Here is a 27,314-nt window from a genome sequence, read left to right as displayed (position 1 = left end):
GTAAATTGTGAAGATAGCAACTGAGATAAAATAGAAATAATCGTCTCTGTAAGTTCACTGTTGTTTATCTCAGGGAGATTAGGAGCGGAAGTCTAAGGATTGGATTTCACTTCACATTTTAGTTATGTATACAGTCTCCACTAAAACTACAATAACCCATGTCCACAGGGACTTTTGTTTTGTATATTCCATGGACAGAAAATGAATGTTGTTAGAGTTTGGATGTTACTTCATGAGGTAAAAACATTACGTTTCATCTTTCCTTCTGTTTCTGAGATAGTAAATAATCAGAGGTACGATGGTGGACGGCTCTTGAGGAATTTCCCAGCAGCTACCCACCATTTCGAGGGCTAGCGCGGCCAGCATAGTCCCAGGCTGTGAGTAAATTACTGCTGCTCACATTCCGGTGTTGACAGGAACCTATCGACTGGCTTCCATCTCCTGCACAGCAGCAGAAGACATTATCTCAGCTCTTGATAAGGCATTTGTATGTGCAGCTATTCCAGTATAAACATGCATGGTAAACAGTTTAAGCTCATGCACGTGACTCCGACCACAGCTCTGTCATTCACAGGGTCACGGACTCATCTTTTCTCCTTTAAACATGAGGTATGTTGTTATTAAATTATGATTTGGTATCCGAAGGTTTGCTGGATTCATCAGAGTATCAGATCTAGGACGTCCTGTTGGGTGTTACTGTTCCTAGGCTTTAAAAAAAGCACGGCGTGGCTCTCCGAAGCCAAGGGTGTAAAATGATATAAACACATTTGAGCGAATGGAAACACCATGTGCTTCGTGGGACACTGGCATTGTTTAAAAAAGCTTTGTGTTTGTTGCGTGCCACGGTGCTATCGCTTTGGCTCGGTGTAGAGGTCAGATAGCATTGATTATCAGAATAAATAAAATGTTTAGTTACATATTTAAGGTCGGACGGGGCACTAATGCAGTGGAGCTTGTTTAGGTGCAGGGTGAGAACTGGTCTGACCGGTGCGTTCATTTGAACCTGTCAGATTTTATTTAGAGCATAAAAACACGCAGAACAGATGCTCAGTCATTTCACGGGTTTTACGTGGTATTTATTTATACTACATTTAACTCTATTATAAATACGTTTACTTTTTTTGAATGCCATCAGTGAGTGTGTTCCTAATGCAAGTTCTTGCTTTTGAAGTGAGTCTAGACGCCTTAAAGAAATGGCCTACAGAAGACGCAGATGTCCCTTCCGTTTTTGTACTGGTCTCTGTTTGTTATTCAAAGGCCTGATTCACAAAGCAGTGCTCGTTATGTGTTATTTCAGGGCATGGATTCCACACGTGTGACTAGCGCCAACATGGGACAAGGACATGTTATTGTTTTTTCTTTTGATTTGTTGTGCCTTTTCTACGATGTGATTTCAGGTTAATGTTTGAATCGCCGTGAGTGAGTGGTGGAGGTCACAGAGTACTTTGGATAAACATGCTGCTCTTTTGGTGGAGCTTAATGGACTGTTTCTATTAATAAACATATAAATGAATGCTTTATCACTGTACATTAAACCAGCCTCTCAATTGGAACAGTTAAACATTAGACACTGTGTGACCTCGCAAGCTCCACTCTTAAACAACAGGCCGTTTAGCGCCAAGGCAGCCATCCTCGGCTTTTAATTTGACTAGATTTAGCTTTCAGAATAAGACGCCGGGATGTTTTGGATCAGCACTGGACACAAATTCAAATGAACATCTGCACCTTGTGGATGATTACATCAGATACATCAGGGTTGGCTTGACTTCTCATTTGAAATTCGAGAAAGAACTGCAGACCCTTCCTTGTATGATATTGGCGTTGGAGAGGTGGGGGATTTGTGTTGACTGCCCCCGAACCCAAAGTACATTGTGCAGAAAGCTTTGATGTGGCTAGTCACCCTCTGTGTCACTGGGTTTAAGTAGCAATGAATAACTTTTGATGTTTGGTTCTCACAGGTAGAAATTTAATCCAAAGTCCAACGCAAACACAGTACCCTCTCTGAATTGAACTTTTATCAGTACCTCGGTGGAGTGAGATGAAACAGGAATGGTATTAATATTTAATAAAACCTTATAAATGTAAATAAAAATGATGTGCGTGAGGAATGAGTTGTTCATTTCTAAAAGTGTAGGACACTACAGTCTCCATCAGGTTCACAATAACATTTCAAAATTACTTTGCAATATTCAGTTATTTTAATAAGAGCCTCACATTAATTGTGTTTGAAAAGAAGGGGTGGTTTTCCAGAGAAATCACAGTGGATTAGGGCTGGAAAATATGGACAAATTTTATATCACAATATAATTCTGGTATCGATAAAAATAACAAAAATAACACAGAAAAAAGCTTCTAAGAACAAACAAGAACCATGACCTCACCCTCAGACGGCTTTGTCAATATTAATGTATTAAAAGTAAATTTAAAATTGAATGCAGTGAACTGACGGCTGCTCCCTGTAATGACTGCTGTGAAGGATGTGTATGGAAATATTGAAAATGTTATTGAAATGTGTTATTGAAGCATTTTATATTGTGATATATATTGATATTGAAGTATTGTCGAGTCCTAAAGATTATTCATGCTGCTACTGTACCCACTACACAGGCCCCATGTCAGAACTTAACCATTTATTGTAGGGTGAACACATCGGACACAGAACATCTCCAGCTGTACGCTACATGTGTGAAAGAGCAGCTCCGGACCTGATCCTTCAGGAGTTTGTGTTTCAGAACAGCTTCTCAAGTTAGATAAAGGATATAACGGTGCATGCTCTGATGTCACAAACCAAAACCTGAAAATGAATACCATCCTTCTGGATAGAGCTTTCCAAAAGACAGTCTGAGTGTGGACCACAGGCCAACACACACACCACCAGCCAACGTTAAAACAGTTCCTGTGTGGACAAGGCCTTAGGCACCATCTAGAAAGTGATTTGGTCATTAAACCCAAACAGCTGCATTCCTCTGGTCGTGCAGGCAGCAGTTCTTTGTTTATCTGACTCTCAGACGTCGTTGTTGATAGCGCTCGCTCAGTAGAGGGTTTTATCACGTACGAAAGGCTTCCAGTCTCTCGTTTTTTACAGTGTGTAGTCACCACTGGAGCTGGCAGAAAAAGGAAGCTGCTCCGTCAGAGGACTGCAGCGGGGGATGGGATCATCACAGTTAGAACTAACGTTTACGCTGTTCGGGGGTGGTCTGATGATCAAGCTCTTACCTGATGTGTGCTTCACCCAAAAAGAGTCTTTTGATCTTTTATTGCAAACTGCTTTACAGCGTTTAGACACGGGTTCAGATGAAGTCCATTGTTCTGATTGGACACAAACACCATCTCTTAACAAATATCTTCAGAGCAGTGTGTAGCTTGTGTTTGTTGACCATCTGGACTCCAGATTGTTTAAATATGACCATGTAATAATGAAAATAAAACCGCTCTAGTCTCTAAATTCCCATCAGCACACGCAGAATGCTTTTTGTTGAGCCGAATGCCTGGGAGCCGTAATCATAAAATGCCAGTGTGTTAACACCAGAAGAAAGTGTCATCTCCTTATCAACAGAAGCATGTGATGTTCCAGAAGCTGTGATGCCACATTCCTGCCCACTTCTTCATTTCACAGCCATTATTTAAAGCTTTGTGCTATCATCGTTTCATTGAGTGAGGTGTCTGTGGTCATAAATGTTGAAAAATAGGTCCGTTTTTGAGTTAATGTTCACACATGCAACATAGAGACTCTTGAGTAATCAAAACTACTGACCACAGCCATGAAAACAGTGAGATATGTCTTTCTCACGTATACAGTATTAATAGCCGTTTTGGTGGACTGTTTGCAAATTTGATGACTCCAGTGACACGTCGTAAAACAGAAAAAATGCAGAAGCAAACAGTTGGTATTTGTGCAGATCGTACCTCTCTCTGTTCTTTTTAATTGTCGAAGTAAATAATTAATACATACTTGTTTTTTATTCACTGTTATACTCTTATAGCGCTTTTCTACACACCCAAGGACTCTTTACGATCAACACTTCAACACACACACACACACACTGGAGAAAAGGGACCGACACAAACATCAAACACAAACATTCAGAAACAGACTCATTCACTACAGAAAACCATTACATTATTATTTTTATTATTTATTTATTTACAGACAACATCAAGATTTGGCTAATCTTCAAGTTTCCAACCTGAAGTTCAAGTTATGGTCTTCACAGCTCTGTAGCAGTGGGACTGCATTCTGTGGAGTGATGAAGCGTTTTTCATTTCATTTGTAGTTGGAGTTACAGAGTGGCATTTGTAATTCGAAGCTCTTTTCAGAACAGACTCATTAACAATAACATACCTTTGGTTTTAAAAACAGTGTTGAATGGATGAACGTTCAAAAACACTTGTCCCTATGGTTTGTACCAGACTGGGTTTCTAAAGCGGTCCTCTGTTGGCTGGTGGTTTAAATATAAAATAGGTTTATCCTGTAAACAACAGAGATGTCAGTGTTTGTGCCCCTGCTCCTGCTGTTTAATGCAGAGATACAGTGCTGTAGTTAATTGGCTAAAACACAAACAGGGAGGTTTTGACAGTTTGACATGAGGCGGCTTATTTTAGCGTCCTCCGTGTTCTTGGAATCCCATTAACACTAACTACGCATTTTCTGTACTTGTCCAGACATCACATGCTTTTCATTTAGCTTTAACTCCTAAACATTAATCCAGCCCAGGAAGCAGTCTGAGGGAAAACAGGACAATTAGAAAACATTAAACTAAACCCGGGCTCTCACGCAGCCAGCCAGCGTGAAGCGGTGTCTCAATATCACATTCGGAACGGTTCATTCCCACTACTGATTAACACTGACATTTGGTCAAGGTGTTCTGTGTGACTCTTGTGAACAAAGGAATGGCGGCTCATAGTTTGGTGATAAATGGGCTCAGTGTTTCCAAAGATATGGACTCACGCTCATCCAAATATTCTCCTGAAAACTAACGCACTAAAGGAGACACTTTCAGGGTCTTAACCAAACCTCCGTGACCTGCTTTGCTGAAAACACCACACGGATCAAACCCCACAGCAGCGTTCTCCCCCTGTCTCCCCCTGTTCAGAACCGCCACTTTCAGCCCCCGTTCCTTTAAATGATAATGAGCCGCTCGCTGATGAGGGGGTGTGGCAAATCTGAAGTCTCTGCACCTAACGTCAGAAGCGGAGCAGAATCAGAACGGATCGTTTTATTCCTGTCTTGATGATTTCTGTCTTCGCTCATCAACAAAACAATGGGCTCCAGATCCCCACATTAATGTGAACATGCACCGAAGTGTGGTTTATGTACTGTGTCCACTTTAAGGAATGAGTTACTGTGATTTATTATTGAATATATAATATAGCTAAAGTTATATCACAGATAAAAGTACAACTAAAATCTGCGAGAGGCATTTAGAACAGTGATCTGTACCTCAAAGCTTTAAAAGCATAACCTTCTATGATCCGGGCTTCGGTGTCGTAAAGAGAAACGATCCGTGTTCTCACACAAAACTGACGTGATCTGGTGAAGTTTACAGCTGTAAGATAAGAATGATTTTAGCGTTTACTAAATAACACTGATACACTGGAGCACAACAAACGGATTCCTCCCGTGTTTATATTTTATATATATTTTAATCCTAGTTTATCACATTTCACATCGATATCACGATATCAGCAGTGGTGTGGCACATCATAGTTTTGAACCCCATTTCACTGCTGCACATCCCAGTGTGGCTTGGCTTTATAACTGTGTAGACCCTGCTTTAGGAAATGGTGAATATCAGCAGCTTCAGACCCATTTTATTTCATGATTTTCTGTGAAAATTCTTCAGTCTCTGCGTCCACTGTGGGGAAGTCATTCTTTATAAAGATCGGACACTGTGTATTTTAGAAAACAATGCTGTGACGTTATATGACACACACCGTTAACAGTCTCACTCCACGTCCATCTGCCGTTTTCCAGAGTCTAATGATTATACACTGAGCATTTACACATAATAAAACCTACACTGAATCAGATGAAAGCGTGTTGTACCAGCACTCGACTGAACGAGAGCTCCAGTGTGCTCTGCCCCCACTGTGCCCCCCACCCCCCGGCTGAATTAAATCGGACCTGTGAACGTCAGCAAAACCGAAATATGGAACAGCTTCCATGCAGTGGCGCCGGGCAGCTGCATTGTTGCGATCATTCAGAGTCCTGCTGAGACTGCGTTTACACTGTTCTCTGACCATGGCCCCATGCCGCCGCTCATGTGCACAGTAATGTTTGTGCATTAAACATTTGTGCGCTTTGTTCCACTTCACCACTCCGTGCAGAAAGAGCCCACACTCGTCAGCTGTCCCCTGGAAACTCCTGACCAAGACCTTGAGCTTAACATCTACCTTCTCAATGAAGCCGTTATTAGTGATGGGGATGATAGTGTACACTCCTGAGCAAGAACGGGACAGTTGTAATACATTAAGCTTTAATTTAGCGCGAATCTAGTAATAAATAACAGTTTTTAGGAAATGAATACAAATAGTATTGTTTAGTACATGCTTTTCTTAAACCTGAGGTTGATTTACAATCCTTTTCTCTGAAATATTTTCTTAGATTACTTTAAATCTTAAAGGGTTTAAAGCTTTTCTCTACTCAGTTTGTTTTCTTAATACCACTACGAGCTTAATGTTTTGCCTCTGGGTTTTTATTTTGAATGGGAGTGTGTGTATTTTGAATCCTCTCACAGATCTCTCTCAGAATCATGACTCAGAGCTCTACTTCATTTCTTGTAATTTCTTCTAATTTTGTTTTTGATAAAGTGCTGTATCAGTTAAATTAACTCGAAACTTTCAGTAAAGGTGGTCAGGTCCGTCTATAGGGGTTTTTAATTTTATTTTATATATTATACACCACACAGTGGTGAAGCAGGACAGTGTCTCTGTCACAGCTCCAGGGTCCTGGAGGTTGTGGGTTTAAGTCCCGCTCTGGGTGACTGTCTATGAGGAGTGTGGTGTGTTCTCTCTGTGTCTGTGTGGGTTTCCTCCGGGTGACTGTCTGTGAGGAGTGTAGTGTGTTCTCCCTGTGTCTGCATGGGTTTCCTCCCGGTCACTGTCTGTGAGGAGTGTAGTGTGTTCTCCCTGTGTCTGCGTGGGTTTCCTCCGGGTGACTGTCTGTGAGGAGTGTGGTGTGTTCTCCCTGTGTCTGCGTGGGTTTCCTCCGGGTGACTGTGTGTGAGGAGTGTGGTGTGTTCTCCCTGTGTCTGCGTGGGTTTCCTCCGGGTGCTCTGGTTTCCTCCCACAGTCCAAAAACACATGTTGGTAGGTGGATTGGAGACTCAAAAGTGTTCGTAGGTGTGAGTGAATGTTGCCCTGTGAAGGACTGGCGCCCCCTCCAGGGTGTATTCCTGCCTTTCGCCCAATGATTCCAGGTAGGCTCTGGACCCACCGCGACCTTGAACTGGATAAGGGTTACAGACAATGAATGAATGAATGAATATTTAATGCCATGATTGTTCAAGTTTATTTTTAAATATTTGAAAAGCTAGCTGTCTACGCACTGATTTTCCTTTTTAATTCCTTATTGAAATCTCTGATAGCACAAGTATTTGTATGAAATATAAACACTATAATACTCACTAATATCACTAATTGTGACAGGCTACTCACAGCAGAGTCACGTGTAACATCGGACATGACAGATTTACTATACATCAACCATACAATAAGTGTTCCGGTGGCATTTATTGACTAATGGTGAGCAGGGATGTCTGGGATGTTTGGTATCTAATGAGATGCACCAGAATCTAATAATGATTACAATATTAGCATTAGCACATGGATTACTATTGATTCCCAAGCTGAGCAGGCTTAGCTGCTGTCCCCATAATAATGAAGTCTCAAGCTAAGTTTTGAGTTAAAGAAGAGAAGAAAAAGAAAACAGGTTTGGGATATAACGATCACACCTGTTTTTGCTGCTAGCTGGGCTTTGGGCATTAGCTCTATTTTTAATGACAGTGCTGGACATTCCAGTTTTCATGTGGGGATAATTAGAGACACGGCCTTGGGCTGAGAGGGTAAACATCATACAATTACAACAGGATGGAGGAGGGGCCCAAGGGCTGGACGAAAAATAGTGGAGGGGGTGGGGGGGTCAGGAAAAGAAAAAGCTTAATGATGGGATAGACTGTGACTGTACGTTATACGTTATACATATCGGCTCCAGTGGCAAACACACCGGCTTCAGAGGCTGGAAGGAGCCGCGTCATAACGCACGAAGCATGAAGCTGCTTTGTAGTTTCTGATGAACAGATAAACGTGGCCGAAAGGTTCTCAAAGCTCATTTGTATGTGGCATTCCTGCAGTTTTTAAGAGCCTTTATTAATGACAGCTGCAGGCCTGGGTGTGTTAGAGGTTCAGTACTGAGCTTAAAACATGGCTGCCACCCATATGGTGGACCCACTGTGTGGAGCATTAACTGGTTCTTTCAGGGGCTGCACAGCAGGTTGATGCTCTGTAGCTCAGACGATGATCCCATATGTGTTGTATAAAAAAAGACTTTGGTTCTAAGGAGTGACCGATTGCTCCTTTAGTTTGCACTTCAGAAATCAGAGATCTGGCCCAAATTTCTCAAGAGAAAGCTACTTCTGTGTGTGAAAGAGTGAATGTTAAACCTGTTTTATAACAGGTTTGTAGCTTGTGTTATCTCTGCAGTTACTCCACTGTATACACCACCTTTACTTACTACACCACCCTCAAGCACAGGGGCAAGATCCGTTTCTAAATGTGCTCTGTGGCAGTTTTGCTAAGTGACGTGGACTGGTGTGGTCACTGGAGACGGACGTGAGGTCAGCTGTAGTGGAGTGATGGTGCTGTGGATGTTTGTAACCTGGCTTCATTCTTATGAACTTTACCATAGCAGCTTCCCACTGTCAGACGAGTGAATGATTAGCGTTCTGAACTCTATCAACTTCTGTTTATTTGCAATTACATTATAATTAACAGGAAGTTTGTCTTGTTTCTCTCTCTCTCTCTCTCAAAGTAACACATTCCTTGCATAATCTTCCAAAAGAAGGAAAAATAATCCCATGTGCTCCCTACATCCAGGCGACTGCACAGTTTCCTACAGTGTCACTGTCTTTGTGTCAGTGAATACACACATATTTGTTTTTATACGTTGTCAGGACATGGGGTCATACATTAAATACTGTACTGGGGTCGCTGCCCAAGCTCCATTTGTTAGATTTTAAGTCAGTTTACACCATTAGAACAACTTTATTCTTGCTAACATTGTATTTTATTTATTTTTTAATATTTATTTTATATATTTATAAATATTATTATAATATTATATAAATATTTGTTTTGTTTTTTTGCTTTATTAATCTTTTTTACAAATTTCTCTTCGGAAAATGTCCAAAAACAAACATGAGAACACACACACACACACACACATACTTGGCCACAGCCAGCAGGAGCCTTTCATTTCCCATGAGGACCCTGCAGCCTCCAACAGCCACATTATTATCACTACAGAGCTCTGGCTTCCTCCTAATGACCTGAGCTTGAAACACGGGGCCGAAGGGTTTAGGGAAGCCCTCGCCGTTCACACACACACCTCAGCAGAACATGGAGTTAATTTCCAAGGTTGCACTCGCTCCGTTTTCCCATACATTAATGATTGACAGTAAGGGGGAGTCAATATAAGGGTCCTGACCAATGGCCATATGTTGAAGACCACCCTTTAGGCCTCTGCTTTGAGGTTATTTAAGGCATCATGAGGTGATTATTGATTGACATTTAAATGGTATACGCTGCGTTTTCTCCTACGTCTGCTTCATGAATCTGTTATTGAATTTGCGCCTCTGTACTTAGAGCTAATCATAGCTTATTTTTCCAGCTATAATCTGAAAATAATAACGCAGTCTGGACTTAGCAGTGTGATCATCACCAGCAGCTCCAGAATAAACATTACTTTGTTTCAAATTAAAGACACTGCTGTTTTTAGATCATTGCTTTTTAGTTTGTCTTTATTTAAAGGGACTGAGTGCAGCAGTAATCAGTGTCACTGTGTTTCTCCTCGTGTTTTATTCGGTGAGATCATTGGTCACATGTTTGTAGCAATGGAAATGATGTTAATATAAAATAAACAAAGTAAATAAATGTAGTGGTGTGTTATAAAGGAGATAAGAGCTCAGTGAAACGGTGAAAATTATTCTCATTATTTTGGGAATATCTTACTAAAACCTTATAAATATTTAGTTGGAGCTGTGTGGGAGCTGCGTGGGGCACTGTGCTAAGCTTTAGGCCCCTGACAGAATGACATTTAACAATCTATTTATCTGTTAAAAACCCTATTATTAGAATAAAAATGAATAGCATTGTTCCAGTGAGTGTGATACTGTGTGTGAAGATGTTGGTTTTACCCTTTACACACCTCTCCTCAGGGCAGTCCAGTGTTATCTGAGGCTATCGTCCACTCCCGAGTGTTAGGGGTTAATAAACACTTCATTGTGTTAAATCAAGTGTGTGCTGCTGATTTAATGAATCCATACAAATCAGAAGAACATCTGAAACACACTGTTCTTCACTTTCTTCACACTTCTACTTACTACAGTGTTAATGTTTATGAGTTTATTGTAGTTATGTATAAATTATACAAGGCTTATTGAGGAGGTCCGTTATTTAAATAATAATAATAATAATAATAATAATAATAATAATGAGACGTTTTGCACAGTGCTGTGTATGAAATGAAATGTAAAGCTGTGAGAATAAACTACAGGAAGCCAGACGCTGTCTGGAAGCACATTCAAATTTAATGACTAAAAAATTCAAAGATCAATTTACATACGATTTCCTTAAACAAAGATTAAAGTTGCGTCGCGTGATCGTACGAATCACCCGTGTGTTTAATGGTCGTAGTGTAACTAGCTGTTACCTGTTCAACATGATGGAGACAAACAAAACAAAACAGGTACTTCAGCATTGTTACTCGTCCTGATCCTTCGCTTTTACTCTTTTCAGACGTCTGACTGTTTTCCGATAAAACCCTGTGACATTAACCTCTTGAACTTACACAATCACTGTCCTGAACTGTTTCGCTTACATCCTCACCGTCTCTCTCTCTCTCCCTCTCTCTCTTTCTCTCTCTCTCTCTCTCTCTCTCTCTTTGTCCTTCGAGACGTCATGAGTCATCCCACCACAAAGCCCAGGCAGAATGAAGGGTTCTGCTTTGCATAACTGGAAGCTTTTAGAGCAAACATGATCCATCAAACACACACCCAAGCCATTTGTCACATTAATTGTAGTTGGGAGGTGATCTGTGGCCTGCCTGGATCTACCTGGATGTTTGAAAATGTATGTCATGATTCAGCAAAATCGAATTAAAGACAGCACCGTTTACCAGAAGTCAGATTAAATGTCTGGGGGCTTGTTTATCTCTCAGAGATTAGACGTCCCACTCTATAGGTAATAGATGGCAGGTGGACTTATATGATACGTCAGCAGGAAGCCATCTTTAATTCTAAGGGCGTGGCCTGCGGTGACATGAGAAAGAGGCTTGTTTTGTGTCAAAACAGGGCCGACAGGCATCAGACAGGATATCTCCCACGATAAAAGGCTGACGGAGACAATGCGCCGATTGGACCGAGTGATTTACCGTGAGGTCCAATCTGTGTTATAGAGCCAGGGGGCACAGGGCTTTGAAGTGGCCAAGATTAAGGGAGGAGCTTCTGCGCTGCGACAGTGTGACGGCTTGTAATAACAGGACCGGGGGGCAGAGAGAGAACAGGGTGTGGGAGAGGATGGGTGTAATTTACTGACCTTTAACCTCTTCAGACACAGTATACAAGCTACTCGCTTACATTCAGATTATTAAAGGCCCTCTCCCAGGCTGAGTCTGGAGTTTCCATGGCTACAGTACAGTGAGAACACGTGGAATAAAATATCAGCCCCGATGCATGCACTCGTTCTGCCGTGACAGTCGGCTCCCTCTGTATCTACAGCCGCTCAGTCGTGAGTATTTCCTGATTGACAGGTGAAACTGTCTGTATTTTAGAGGAATGTAGATCATGAAAGGCCACTGGATTCTTTAAGGTCTTTACAATTTCCTACAGCAGTCAAACTTTAATAAACAGTGTAGCTGTTCAAACGGTGTGGAGCTCTGGAGCCCACCAACACACACACTGTGAAACAAGACCACCCAGTCAACAGGCCGTAATGATTTTGTGATGCACTTTACAAGAGACTTTAGGATCGTTCAGACAGGAGGTGAACGCTGCTGTGGGGTTAGATCCTTGTGGTTTTTTTAACCAACGTATATCACAGATGTTTCATTTAGACCCAGAGGAAAAGGGGAGAATGTGTCCTCTTTAAGGCTCAGTGTATAGAGTCAAATACAGTACGCAAATAACGTCTTGGGTCACTTCTGTCAACCATTGTTTGTGTTAAAGAGCGAGCGCCAGTGAATTTAAACACAACAGGAACACAATCTGGTTTTAATCTTGTCTTTTGACACGAGAAACATCTCTTTTCCATCTCAGTTTAGCGTGTAGTTAAAGTCACATGGTCTGATGACACTGAGTCTCAGGGGCATGGCTAAAAACATGTGAGACACACACACACACACACACTGAGTTTTACATCACAGCGACCAACGGACTTAACACAGACTCTCAGCGTCTTTAAATGATCTTGATTAAAGTTATATATTAATGCATCATACTCTCGTTTCATACTCTGGAGGAGTGTGCGTGTGTGTGTGTGTGTGTGGCTCAGTGTGTGGCTCAGTGTGTGGCTGATGGTGCTGTGATGGCGCTTGGGAAGCGGACAGTAAGGGGCTTGATAAACCTATCCGTTTAGCACCTGTCTGCGCAGGCCTTTATATGCCCCATTAGTGACTCAAAGGTCAGGCTTGATAAGGGGCTTAGAATTCTCTAACACCCACCGTAAGAGGTCTTTCTGAGGCCTGATTCCTCGCTCTAGAGCCGTGTGTGATTGTGGATAATTGGCTGATGATTTAAGACTCTAACGAAATATAAAAACAGTGAAAGGCAACATCTAGAAACAGAAGGACAGAGGTCAAATCCCTCGTAAAGGTTCATCTGTGTGCGTCTGATGTTAAGGTCAGTCAGAAAACAAAACACAGACATGACCTCGGGGTCTGAGGCAGGAATGTTTATATTTCAGAGGGTGGGACTACTACAAAAATGATTAACCAACATCAAACCTTCACCCGAGCGCTCTTTGTTCACTTTCTGTTCTTTCAGTTATAACACAGTTGAACATTAGCCGTTTATGTTCTGAGCCTCAGTGCCTTCAGGAGCAGCGGAAAGTCATCGGACGCATCAGCGGAATGGCCGTACAAGCTATAACCCTGAATTATTGATAGAAAACAGACATAAAGAAACGGTCCCCAATCAGACGATGTATAATTCATGACGCGCTGCTCGACTGGCTCTGAATGATTTGCTGCTTCTTCTGCCCCTGCCTTAATTAAAGGGCAAAGCGCGAGAGCGCAGCACAGTTTAAGGTTTAATCCCTAAATTACGCCACGGGGACGCACTATTAAAGTGTCGCAGTTTTTGTCAAATGACCTGCTTTCTGTTTTTTAATGAATGAGGTCAAAGTGGAGCTCTTGCACACGGAATCTGATTCACATTAAACCGAGGTAAAAGTGAGCTTATCGGAGCCAGATGTGGAGTGCGTCTGTGCAGGGGGCAGAAAGGGGCCTGTGCCTTCTTTAAGCAGAGGTTGCTCTAACGAGAACGACGGGGTTTGCTCCTTGCGTCCGTGAACCGTAAATGTTTCTGGCGTCGTCACCAGCGCTTTTTCACAGAGAAACCACATCCTCATGTGTGAGCACACGGGAAAATGGCCAGGCTGGCACTTCTGAAAAATGAAGGGGAATATGAGAAAAGGCTAGAGTTGATGTATTTTATTGCGCTCTGACCTTTTCAGGCTTCTGCTGATTGCACTACTTTCCCAATGATGGAGGTGCTCCTGACTGTAATCTTCACTTCTGACCGTCGCACCCTCGGTGGATTTGTATATCGTCGCTGTCCGAAGGAAAACACGTATCTCCAAAATAGAGGCTCTACAGGAGAATTAAAAAAAACCCTTCTCATCTTTTATTTGGAGCGTTTCTATTGGTCGATTCGTCATGAAATGTTCACACAGCTGCTGTGTTCAGACGATGTAGTAAAGTAAACGTAAACAAACACGGAGATACATGTTTTTCTCCGGACAGCAGCACTATTTTTTAACAGACAGTTTAAAGTCCTCAATTACTTTCACACTAATCGTTTTTAAAGGAACACTAGGAGGTGTTTTTACATTAAATTTACAGCTTCAGAATAATGGTGACGCTCCACAGGGAGAATAGAGAGCATCTCAACTGTGGAGACGACACAGATCCTTCTCCCCCTCATCCATTTCCCTGCTGTTCCTCGGGATCATACCAGAGACCTTCCAGTCCCCGGCCTGTGTCTCTGACCTTAAGGCCACGGCTGCCCCCACAAAGCCCTGATATAAGAGTCGTGGCCCAGTGCAGGTCAGGGTTTATGTCTTTATCTGATTATGAGGCTGATGCCCATTAATTCATGTTTTTAAAAATGGTATGGTCCTGGATCAACGGCACAAAGACACGGTTCATTTGTGTAGCGTCAGAGAACCACAGACGGACGAATAAAGTGCAGACATCTCAACACAAGAAGCTCACCGTGACGTAGACTTTCATCCTCTTTCAGTTTAACCCTTTGGTTCCGCTCAGGGTCAGTTCGACACAATTCAAAGTCTAACGTCTGTAAATAAATGACAGGCATTTTTTCCTGATTCCTGAGGAAACGACGCTTTATGAAACGCATCAGAAATATCAACGGTTTACACGTTTGTGTTGGTTTTTATGGACAACAGAAGGGTCACTGTATCATTCATTCATTCATTCATTCATTGCCTGGGAGCGTTTATTCAGTTCAGGGTCGTGGGTCACTATGACACACAGCTTTAGAATCTTTAAAATGCTGCTTTAGGGCCAAGGCCTGCTTTATTTAAAGTGTATTTAAAGACTCCAAATACAAAAACAATCAGAATTTACCCGGAGAGCTGCAGTTCTGATCAAATCTAAAGGACGGTGAAACATCGTCGTGTACAAATTTAAAAATGGATCTAATTTATGTAGTTCCTTTTAAAGGTGAAGTAGATCCTTTTACATTCTGACATTCTGAGTCCCTTGTGAGTGTCTCACTGTCCCCTGGCTTTGATTAAAACCTGCTCTATTTATCTCTGTGGAAATCACACTCAGGGACAGAGCAGACACTTCTAAATGTTGATATCTTAAGCAAAGACAGATGACGTTAACCTAAGCTTCCATGTGCCTTCCCTGACCTTGTAACGTATGCATGAGAAGGTATTTGTATATTCAAAATACCTTATCTGTTGTTCATTCAATCGAGGTCAAACTTCCGTGTGATTAAACCCACTTTTCTCTTTATTTACACAGTGGTGCCACATAAACTCTGCTCGGCGTCTGTCATAACTTCACGATGGGGAGATAAGGCCCACTCCAAACGGTTACGTTTTGTTCAACGTCCGATCGTTGGTGATTTCTGTGATTGGCTTCTCTCTCTCTCCTCGAAAAACAAACAAATCCAGCGCCTCTTGCGTTCTCCTGGGACGTTCAGGCTCGTTGGGCTCGGGCCACGGCAGCGGGCCTCTGGCTGTAAACGGACAGATAAATGAGTGCGGCGCTCGACTTTGATCCGCGCTCTGAAATACAGCGCGGGGTTAAAGGGGATCAGTTTTCAGCAGCAGACAGAAGACAGCCGGTCTGTATCGAGAGAGACTTTATGAGATAAAGTGGTGGAGTCTGGAGAAAAGGTTCAGGTGGCCGTGTTTGAAGTGATTCACTGTTGATAGGGAGGGTGAGCTCTGCTGAAGGGCTCCTGTCGAGATACGACTCTATCTGGGGTTCTGTCTACAGCACGCTGTGATGGAGCTGTAGGACGCACTTATCTAGTTACGCTGATTTGCTGCGTGGTAGGATTTACGTGACAGGATGAATCATTTCCTCCATGAATTCCAGCGGGATGCGACTGCGCTTTGGCTTTCACGGATTCAGGAAACTTGGACGTTTGTCTTTTTAGTGCGTCAATAAAAGCCTTATTATTATGTATGAGCACATGACTGAGCCCAGGCCTGAAGCATGTACATAAACCTCTGAATGTGTTGTGTGTTTCAGCGGCTGTGTTTCGGGGAAATCACAGTGCAGCGGCGCAGAATTGAGACATTAATTCATTTCCAGTGGACGTTTGATTTCTAGTTGAGGAAAGTTATTTATTGTGTGTCCAAATAAGCTTTAAAGCCTTTTATTTTATGAAATCAGTCATTGTCTCCTGCTCTTTTGTCATGTTCTGGTCGCTGTGGCGTCGTAGTAAACATGACAACTGTCACTTTATTCAAGGAAAAATAATCTAAAAATGAAGAATTAACATGTTACATTTACAATCGCTAACATCGAGATCTCCATCTGTAACTGGTCTAAACCCAAACTCACACAGACTTTTGGACACAGTATTGTCCCCAAGAACAGAACAAACCCATCACAGTCTTCTGCAGCTTTTTCCTGATGGAGCTCAGAACCAACGCAGCGCCCAATAAACTCTTCACCCTCCACACGGCTTTGTTTTTAGGTTCTTTTCTGTTGAATGAGAAGAGAGCGGGATGAAGTCTGAATTCTGAATTACAATTAAAAACCCTTTAAGACTAAATTAAATGAGTAAATGAAAAGGAAAGCGCTGCCGACAGCTCCGTGATCCTCAGGGTTGTGTGGTTTAGTGTGGAGCTGTACATCATTCTATAGAACTGCTGTGGTATGGAACACAAACTATTGTCTGAACTCTAATAAGCAGTGAAACGATGAAAGTGTGTATGTATTTGTGTGTGTGTGTGTGTGTGTGTGTGTATCGGTCTGTCTCAGATCTACAGGGAGAACTGCTGGATGTGGCGGATGTGTGTGTGAGGCGCTCTGGTGTAAGGGAGCAGGAGTTAATTAGAGAACAGTGCGCCTGGTCATGATGGCACCAGGCCAAGTGGCTCTGTGCCAGCACTACTCCCATTCCTACACACACACACACACACACACACACTGCCGGCCCTCCTCAGAGCAGCGTGCTGACATAATGAGATGTCTAAGCTAATGTGAAGCGGTGATCTTTGTCTCTCGTTGGTCGGCGGAGCTCCTCCTAATGGGATTTGTCCGAGTGCTTGAGCTGATGGACTGGATTACACAGCTGAGCGTGTATTGGCAGCGCTAAGTGTTGCTTTACTGGGCCAGGGACTTACTCAGTACCCTGGCACCATTCCTCTCTGGAAGGGAGTGAGATTGGTCACAACAGCAATGTCTCTGTCAACTGTTAAAGCAATGAAATAAAGTAATAACTAAGAGATTGTGGAGGGTTTTAAACCTGAGAGAAATCTAACTTCAAAACCATGTATTTCCTTTATTTTAGTTCATTATAACTAACGAAAATCACCTTAAATTGGAATTCAGTCAAATCCCATGGTTCCAGTGAGTGTGATATGGTGAGTGTTGGTTTAACACACCTCTCCTCGTGACAGTCCAGTGTCCAGTTATCTGAGGCTATCGTCCACTCCCGAGTGTTAGGGGTTAATAAACACTTCATTGTGTTAAATCAAGTGTGTGCTGTTGATTTAATGAATCCATACGAATCAGAAGAACATATGAAACACACTATTCTTCCCTCGCACTCAACACGTTTTAGAAAAAATATATTATTTTATTTTTACACTTTTTATGTTTTTGTAATTGTCCATTGTTTTATACATGCACCACACTTACAGAAAGTTCATTCATTCATTCATTCATTATCTGAAACCCTTATCCAGTTCAGGGTTGCAGTGGGTCCAGAGCCTACCTGGAATCATGGGGCGCAAGGCGGGAATACACCCTGGAGGGGGCGCCAGTTCTCACAGGGCAACACACACACTCACACCTACGGACACTTTTGAGTCACCAATCCACGTCCCAACGTGTGTTTTTGGAGTGTGGGAGGAAACCGGAGCACCGGGAGGAAACCCACACAGACACAGAGAGAACACACCACACTCCTCACAGACAGTCACCTAGAGCAAACCCACGCAGACACAGAGAGAACATACCACACTCCTCACAGACAGTCACCTGGAGGAAACCCACACAGACACAGAGAGAACACACCACACTCCTCACAGACAGTCACCCGGAGGAAACCCACGCAGACACAGGGAGAACACACCACACTCCTCACAGACAGTCACCCGGAGGAAACCCACGCAGACACAGAGAGAACACACCACACTCCTCACAGACAGTCTTAGGTGGTCAACGCTGTATGTTAAACCCAGAGGCCAGTGTGAATAAGCCCAGAGCATTTTTCACCGTACAGCGCTAATGTCAAATGTTATCATTCAAATGATTTGCTCCATTCCTTTGTGATTCATTGCTGTCCATTCCAATGCTTAAAGCGCACTACACAAAACTAACAGAGTCATCAGAAAGTTTTGTTCTTTTTCCTGTCCATTTTTAGCACTGTACGAATGCCCGGCACTGCCCTGTCAGTGTTATTCATGCTTACTCTTAATAACCCGACTCCCATCTCCTGCTTTATTTAGACTGTGCCCACGAGTTCACGTGGGAGAGTGCTGTCTTTGTTTGTTCCGTGATGAAGTGACCAGCATGTGCCAAAGTAAACAAAGCCAGTTTACTCAATCCTATCCGATAACAGTTCTATTCAAAGTACGGCAATAAAAAACTATTTTAACAAAGTCAGACCAGCGCCGGGCAGTGACAGTAAACAGCACAGAGTCGCTTAAATAAACCAGAGATCTGACTGAGGACTTTTTTTTTGTTTGCCGTCTCTGGAGATAGTTGTTTAGACGAGTCACACACACAGTTACAGACTGTGCAATATTTGCAGTGTCACGGAGGTCACCGTGTGATGGAATCAAAAGCATTTCCAAATTTCTGTGTCAACAAGCTGTCCATGTATCGACCCGCCAGGCTCCAGCGTGATGTGTTGCAGGACCAGCTCAGCGCCTGAAGCTTCACTTGAACTTCGGTTTAAAGTCATATCCGAGGTTTCGCTCACTGCTGACTTTGACAATGAAAAAACAAATCAGGTCCCAGGCGTTTCAGAGCGGAAGAATGGCACACAGTCACTTTCTGCACTCCCACCGGCACTGGATCTTAAAAAAATTTAATTCAGGTAAAATTCTGCATCCACGCATTTATTGCTGGGTCATAAAAGGGATGTGTTTTCCACCTTGTTCACAAGTGATCACAGTTCTGGTTCCTAATGAAACATCTGTTACCTGCTTTATTCAAAACCACAAGGACCAAAACCCCACAGCAGTGTTCTCCCCCTGTGTAAACAGCCCTGTTCAGAACGCCCACTTTCAGCACCTGTTCCTTTAAATGATAATGAGCCGCTCGCTGTTCACCCCGACCCCGAGCTCTGGTTTTTAGCCGTTTTCACTCTGTTCTTTCTTCTCCGTTTTTACTCAGTGCTCTTATTTCTCTTCTTTGCACTCTCACATAAACGTGGGTCCAGTGCTGTGATTGGACAGACTCAGACGAGGGGGCGGGGCTATTCTAGACTTGACGTCAGAAGCAGAGCAGAATCAGAACGGCCTTTAAATATCTGCCCTCACTTCCATTGCCTGCTCTGAAGAAATATGTGTTCATATAAACACAAAGAGTGTGTTCTCAGTAGATTTAGGAATCAGTGGCTGTTTTCTGAACATTCTGGTTTCTAATCTTTTATATGAACTGTCTAACTGAGCACATGGATTTATTTTATTGTGAATAGCTCCCTCTACTGAAACCTGGCAGATGGGAAGAGCACTCGAGAAATGATACTAATGAAGCGCCATCAGCGCCGTGGCCGAGCATCTCCTCTTTGATTCAGCCAGGGTTTCATAGGTCACACATTAACGGAACCAGTCTCTTCAGCTGGCGTAGGGGAAGGTGGAGATAAAGGTGTATCTACACACACGGAATGAAGGTGACACCGTCTTCTCGTCCGTAACTTCTACATCTCTCCGTCTGACCTGAGATTTGAGGGGTTTAATCGATGACCAGAGGAGCAGTTTATCAGAGAATCTACCGAGGTTTCGTACGTTTGGAGTCATCACGTCTTTACAGGGGACAGTTCACAACAGTGGAGGTGATTATAATAAAGAGGGAGTTAGAAAGGGAACATAACACCATTGAATAGATACAGCATCATATACCAGGCCTCAACTGATGGTGGACCATGGTCTGGACCTGGGAGGAGTGATGATTCTCTCCGTCTGAGCCCACTTTGTTTTTGATAAATGAATGAGAATTGATAAAAATGTTCACAGAGATCTTTTTATTTTTAAAGGTCACAGTAATAGACGCAGCTAATCCATGTAATACAGTAATAGCTTTACTGAATTACACTAATCTCATTGTTTACTCTGCGTGGTCAGTTCATGTGAGAGAGAGGGAGAGAGGGAGGACTGCATGACTCTCTCCAGCGTAAGAACCGATTCAGAGCACCAAACTGAAAAAACTGTTAAAAGTGAAGAGAAAGGGAGCCATTTAATGCTGTTTTTGTTTTCATTCTAAATATTTGGGCAAGATTTCTATTAATTTTAATGTTGGTCTTGAGTTCATTGGTCAGGGCAGATTTTATGTGTGTGTTACTCTGTGCCAGACAAGTTCAGTGTGTGTTAAATGTGTCCAGCGTGAAACTGATGTAAAGGTAGTTGATGATCACTGACGGATGGAGGTGTCGCTGTCAGATGCTGTTTAAATTGTATAAGGTGTGTACCTTTGATGGGAGGAATATTTAGGAACTGCACCTCACTTAATTTTACAGAAACACTACATAGTCTTAAAGTGGACAGAAGCTTTGAGTTTAACCCGTTCCTTCTTTAGTTAATGTTTCATTAGAAATAAGTGGCCCACAAAAACATGTAATTGAACTGACGCAGTTTCTTCGCGGCGCTGGGTTTTTCTGCGTCTACAAGCGCCAACAGGACACCATTCAAGGTCAAGTCCAAGCATGATCACTGAGGAACATGACATTCAAGACTGGGAGAAATAATTTAGAAGCCTTGTAGTCAACACACTCATACACACACATACACACAGAGAGCAGCTGACTAGCTGTTAAAGTCAAAGACTGGGTCACTGCACACACACGTGACCTACTGCCCTCAAGCGTTACTCAGACGTGAGCCCCGGTGGGTCCTGGGTAAAGTCAGCTTTGACTGAAAGAACGGTGCATTCGCTCTAAACCTGATCTTTCTCTGGACAGGAGCCTCTTTTACAAAGTTCATTTATTTATACACGGTGCCCTCAGTTTCACAGTGTTACTGTAATGTTGTAAAACACAGATGTGGCTGTGTAAATCTAATGAAATTGTGTCCTTTTAAATTACGCCAAAGTCCGAAACCTTAATGAATTGATTAATGTCCAGTTAAAGAGTCCAATAGTTCATCTCATTAATAATTCATTGACAGGAAAGCAGCTGAAATAAAGTATTAAAAAGAAACTAGTAGAAGACACTGAGTTCCTCAGCAGCTGAATACTGCATTAAATGAAACTGCTCTGAGACTGTGTCACAGCAGAGGGAACGTTTGACGTAAAGGGGGAGTTTTGGTGGTGAGTTGTAAGGCTTTGTCTGATTTTGACTTTATTGTCTTCCCTGTGTTTTGAGGCGTATCACACAAACATCTGTAAAGTCAATTTATTTAGTCATTTATTAAAGGTGTGGTAAAGGTTGGTTACGAACAGTTTGTGGCGTATTTATAAAAGCACTTTAAACAGCGTGATTTTGAAAAACTCAAGACTGGGGGGAAATATCTAATGGTAGTGTTTCTGACCAGTTTTGGTGATTGTGATTAAAATGACAGTTGTTTTCTGTAAATGAAGGTTCAGGCCTGTTTTTTATAAACGAGAAGATCTAGAAGATCCGGCTTTAATTCAGAGCTCTGAATGTAGAGAGCCACACTGTCGTTCTGTTGTTGTAGCTATGTACACAGCACGATATTTGGCTGCGTCTGATTGGTCTCACTCCGTCAGAGATGCTAACTGTGTTAAGACATAGCTCTTGATGTGGACTAAAGAGTTAAACCTGCAGCTCTTGTGATTTGAAAACTGCCCTCTTTCAAACTGTAGTTTTGACATAAAACAACGACTCGTCTCGCAGCGCCGCTGACCCCGGGTCCTCCATGTGCTCTCACACTGATTAGAACAGGGCTAATATCAATGTAAAGAAGTCCCTGAAAGAGGAAGCAGAAGCCTAATGTACAGTATTTTCCTTTGGTTAATATTTAATGAAACGTTGTGGAGGTGGTGGGGTAAGATTATTGTGACATATGGATTGAAAGCTTGTGGCGTAATTACTCCATCTCCCTCTGCCCCAGCTTTCTGTGGCCTGTCTGGAGCGTAGCGTCACTCTTACATCACATCTATCCTAATTAATCTGTAATTCACTCTGTCAGTGTGTAATAAATTGTAATTAACAGAATTAATAAAAAATAAACAAATTGATTGCACTACTTTATTTCAAGACCCCTGAAAATAAAGGGGACATATTATGAATAATTTCCTTGTTCTGTGCTTGTGCACATTAATGTGTGAATCTGGAGCCCACCAACCCACACACTGTGAAACAAGACCCACCCAGTCAGTTTCCTGTGCGCTGCCTGAGTCAGAAACACATAAGGTAAATCGAGTTGTTCTGATTCTGCTCAGCTTCTGACGTCAAGTGCAGAGACTTTAGAATGGCCCCGCCCCCTCGTCTGAGTCTGTCCAATCACAGCGCTGGACCCGTGTTTATGTGAGAGCACAAAGACGAGGTTAAACTCAGCAAAACAGACACAACGAGCGCGGAGAAATAAGAGCACTGAGTAAAAACGGAGAAGAAAGATAACAGAGTGAAAACGGCTAAAAACCAGAGCTTCTGCTCCTCGCTCCTCACTGCTGTGGGGTTTGATCCTTCTGGTATTTTGACCAAAGCAGTTGAAAGATGTTTTATTTAGACCCAGGACAGTGTTTCCTTGTGAAAAAGGGGGAGAATAAAAACAGCATAATTCACTCCATAGAAGATGTCCTAGACGTCCCATTTAAACTGTTCGTATTTATTTCGTTATTGTTTTTCGGTGCTTATTCGTGTTATAAAGACGCTACATGCGCAGCCTTTTTTTCTGTGGCTAATTTAGCATCAGAGGCAGTGTAAATATAGACTTGCATTTTGTCATAATATTTGTGTTTTTTTGTCAAGAACTCTTTCCGGTTCCACACCAACACACTTCATTTAAGCCTTACATCGCTGGCATTGCTCCACAGATATGACCTTTCACATGTTTGTTTTCTTCATCAGGACGAGCAGGATTATCAAGTTACACATTCTGTAACATCATGCTCCGATGATTGTGTCCCCTTTGTCGACAGTTTTGGCGGTTGCTTGATTGTGTGGCACTCTGGGTTTGTGTGACACTGCTGTGTGAAGCCCACCCTTCTGCTGTTTTCCTCATAGATTCATTTCACTGAATTTAACTCCGGTGAAAGACAAAGATCAGATGCAGTTTTAAAGGTAACTCGAGAGTGAACTTGCCTCTGTGCTACGAGTGAATGGCTTTTATGCCACAATGTGCAAGAGTGAGCTTTTTAAAATGACAAGGACTGCATTTTTATGATACGCCTGCATCATCAACACTGATGTGTTCACAAGTTTAACCCAATATCACACCGTTGGTCAACTGCCTGTAGATAAGCAATCAGACACTCAACCACAGCCTCAGAGAAACAGGCCTGGACATAAACCTATAGAAAATAAACATACATTCCAGCTGCAGTTTTATACGATCAGAAATGCCAGTGTTCTCTGGTTATTTTTCCTCACCTTTAAAATGTCACTCATGATTCAGAGCCTGTTGTGCCTACACACTTCCTCCCCCCACTGTAGCTTTTTATTTTTTTCTTCCCGAGGCATTGATTGCATTGGTCCTTTAATATTGGTGACAGCTAATACACTTCTAAATGATCAGTTATTATCTCTGGGGCCTCGTTCCATGTGCCCCGCTGTTTCCAAAGGTCATCCTTCTGTCTTCCTGTATCGACCGCTCGCTCGGTAACACGGACTGGGCCTTATTGAAAGTGAAGGCTGAGGAACACATTTCCATCAGGTTGCAGTCCTCTCTTTCACTGGGCGACTTTTAAAAGCCTCTTTGACGCCGCGTCCATTCAGAGAATAGGGCAGAATCGGAGGTAATAATGGAAACGCCGATCGAGGGGCAAGTCACTTCAAATACGATGGGTGTGAGTGCAGTGTCAGAATATCAGAGTCGTCTCTTATTGTGTACATCATGGTTTACATGAAGGTGAATGAGATTAAACTGGCGGTCTCACGCGGTGTGTTGGCGGACAGTAGGCTGCGTGTAGACGAGGACACCACCCCCCGAATAAAAGCCAAGTGACACAAAATACTAAAGACATCTTCACAGTCCTCAGATGATATTTTTTTCATCAAATGTTTGAAAAGTTGAAGTGGAAGTGACACGTTTTAAACATTTTTCAAGTGTTTCACAGAGGGGGGGGGGGTGATTTATCCAAATGTAAGCGACATGGAGCATGACCATAATTCACTTTCCCATCCAAAATGTGCATAAAAGAAGTGTATCAATGAGTAGCCCAGCAGTCTAAGAGTTAACTCTTACCCCTAAACAGTTTCCCTCAGGGATTAGTAAAGCTGTCTCTCTATGTATTTATCTATGTATCTAACCCTACATCCACACGCCCATAAATTATCAGGAGATCACTGGTTCGATCGCTGATGAAGCCTCAGTCGTCCACCGGGTCTGTCCTCTCTCCGTCCTCAGCTGATGTGACGGACCTGGGCAGTCTTTGCTCTCAGTTCGGCTAAACTTCAACAGTGTGGATCAGGGAATGACTAATGACTGGAAGATAAAGGTATTTTTTTAAAAAAGATGTATTTCTACAACTTAGCTCTTGTTTTCTCTCTCCCCTGCAGCTGTATGAGCTCGACGACGACGAGAAAAGGAAAGAGTTCCTGGACGACCTCTTCAGTTTCATGCAGAAAAGAGGTAAGACACGTTCGTCTCTACAGACTGCGCCACCTTCAGGTCACTCCAGTGTAAGAACAGCAAAAGGGAGAGTTCCAGTTCTGCAGCACGTCTCTTTCCAGCAGCTCTCTGATGATAACATAAGCACATTACACACAGAGGCAGAGTGTTTCTTGAATCTGTAAAAAGGCATCTACAATATATTTGCCTTAAAGCACAGCCAGAAAGTTAGCCCAGAAACAAACAGTCGTAAACACAGCCGCGTCCACAATCGTCGTCTGAACTCTATTGTTGGGGAAAAATGCCAGATTGTGTTGAAGGTATTGTGATAGTGTGGGTTTCCTGCTCAACGCTCAGTTCCAGCTCTGTGAAGCGTGGTTGCCATCGCAGTGGAAAGGCTCGCTCGTGATGTTATCAGAAACAAAGAGCTGGCTGCTGTTTGTTTTATAATTATGTGAAGATTATGTGAAAACGGCCCAGAGGGGAAGACCCTGCCACAGTGGGGAGGATAACATCCTGGTATTATGTTGGTCTGCCATGGTGTAATGAACGTGCAGTTTCACCAAGCCGAGCTACACAGTCAGCGTGCTCTCTTTTACCAGACAGCAGCCTTTTTAAAAACGCTGGTGAAACATTAGGACTGTTTAATACCACTGTCTGTAGTCACTGTACAAAACGTAGGGCTATGAATCCTAATATCACACGAGCCTAAGGTCAAAATCCTCAATGCCAAGTGCTAGCTAAAAGGTTATAAAGACCCTACCCTCTGGAGGGATGAAGCACCATTCAGTAGCTTTGGTATAAATTTTGGATGGCATTTCTGATTCAGAAATAATCACCTGATATCAGTATCGTATATGAAGGGTGTATAATGGGATATATTTACACTTCATTGAAATTTAATTTAAAAGGGACTTATTCACCCTCTACCACGACCCTGAGCTGGATTAACTGTTACAGATAATGCATGAATGAATGAATAATCACCCTCTTCTTCACAGTGGAAAACAGTTCTGGTTCTTAATGACACATCTGTGACCTGCTTTGCTTAAAACACCACAAGGATCAAGACCCCACAGCAGCGTTCTCCCCCTGTCTAAACAGACCTGTTCCTTTAAATGATAATGAGCCGCTCGCTGTTCACCCCGACCCCGAGCGCACAGCAGTGAGGAGCGAGGAGCAGAAGCTCTGGTTTTTAGCCGTTTTCACTCCGTTCTCTTTCTTTTTTTTTTTGCTTGGTTTTCTTATCCCTCACATAAACGCATTCCCTTTAAGGTCCAAACTAAATGAAAGGTCATAGAGGCCGTTTTGATTGATTCTACAGAGGCTTATGTGGTACATATGTATAAAGCAATGTAGGTTCTTGATGACGCAGGGACATCTCTGATGTAATTAACAGACAATCTCCGCATTGCTGTCGAGTAGAATAATTGATAGAAGTGTTCAGCTGAAGGAAAACAAGAACCTTCACGTCGTATGTTTTTCTCTCTCAGTCGTAACCTACAGACAGACGTCATAAAATGCAGAAGGATCTATGCATTAGTTGGAACATGCTCATGTAAAACATGCATGCCTCGCATCTGACAGGGCTTGCTCAGTAATCTGTAAGCATTTAGTAAGTGCACTCAGACACAGTCCGGCAAATTCCTTCAGGTGAAGTCGGGGGGCGGGGGGTGGGGGGTGGTTAGAGGGAAACCAGCACCTAATCCATTAATGACAGCCTTGTGTCCCTAAGAGTCTGCAGCATTAACCCTTCTGTCTGAACCGTTCTATAACGTTATGTTGACGACGGGGACACTCCTCGGTCTGTACAAGGATCTACAGTCGTGAATCGAGTCACAGAACCTTTACAGTGAACCTGAGAAGTGTCGCAACACATCTGTAAATTCTTCAGAGTTAATTAACTGGAAACGAGACAGATACAATGTTGATAGAAATAACATTCCTTGAAATGTACTATTTCACAATGCTTTGTACTTTATCCATGTGTTGTTTCTAGGACGTTGTGTTTATAACCCCCTGAAAACACAAGCATAAAGTTGTTCTGCGTTCATTTCTCTGATTTTGAGAGAAAATATTCTACTCCTTTTCCACAAGTGAACAGTTCTGGGTCTTAATTAAACATCTGTGACCTGCTATGGTCCAAACACCACAAGGATCAAACCCCACAGCAGCACTGTACCCCTTCTAAACAAGCGCTTTTCCTTTAA

At 42.6% G+C, this 27,314-nt stretch overlaps 1 protein-coding gene across 3 annotated transcripts in view; it reads left to right on the top strand.

Annotated features, from left to right (window-relative positions):
- LOC136676788 (AT-rich interactive domain-containing protein 3A-like) overlaps positions 1–27,314 on the top strand; it is a 94,209-nt gene that overhangs the window by 29,458 nt on the left and 37,437 nt on the right. For all 3 annotated transcript variants that reach the window (XR_010796319.1, XM_066654007.1, XM_066654006.1), the window contains one exon: positions 25,053–25,125. Coding sequence is in view for 2 of the 3 variants with exons in the window: in XM_066654007.1 (XP_066510104.1) it covers positions 25,053–25,125 (73 nt within the window). In the remaining variant the exon portion in view is untranslated. The remainder of the gene's footprint in view (positions 1–25,052; positions 25,126–27,314) is intronic.

This window comes from Hoplias malabaricus, chromosome X2 (assembly GCF_029633855.1).
Source record: "Hoplias malabaricus isolate fHopMal1 chromosome X2, fHopMal1.hap1, whole genome shotgun sequence".
NCBI lineage: Eukaryota > Metazoa > Chordata > Actinopteri > Characiformes > Erythrinidae > Hoplias > Hoplias malabaricus.
This window is presented reverse-complemented; position numbering and strand designations above follow the sequence as displayed.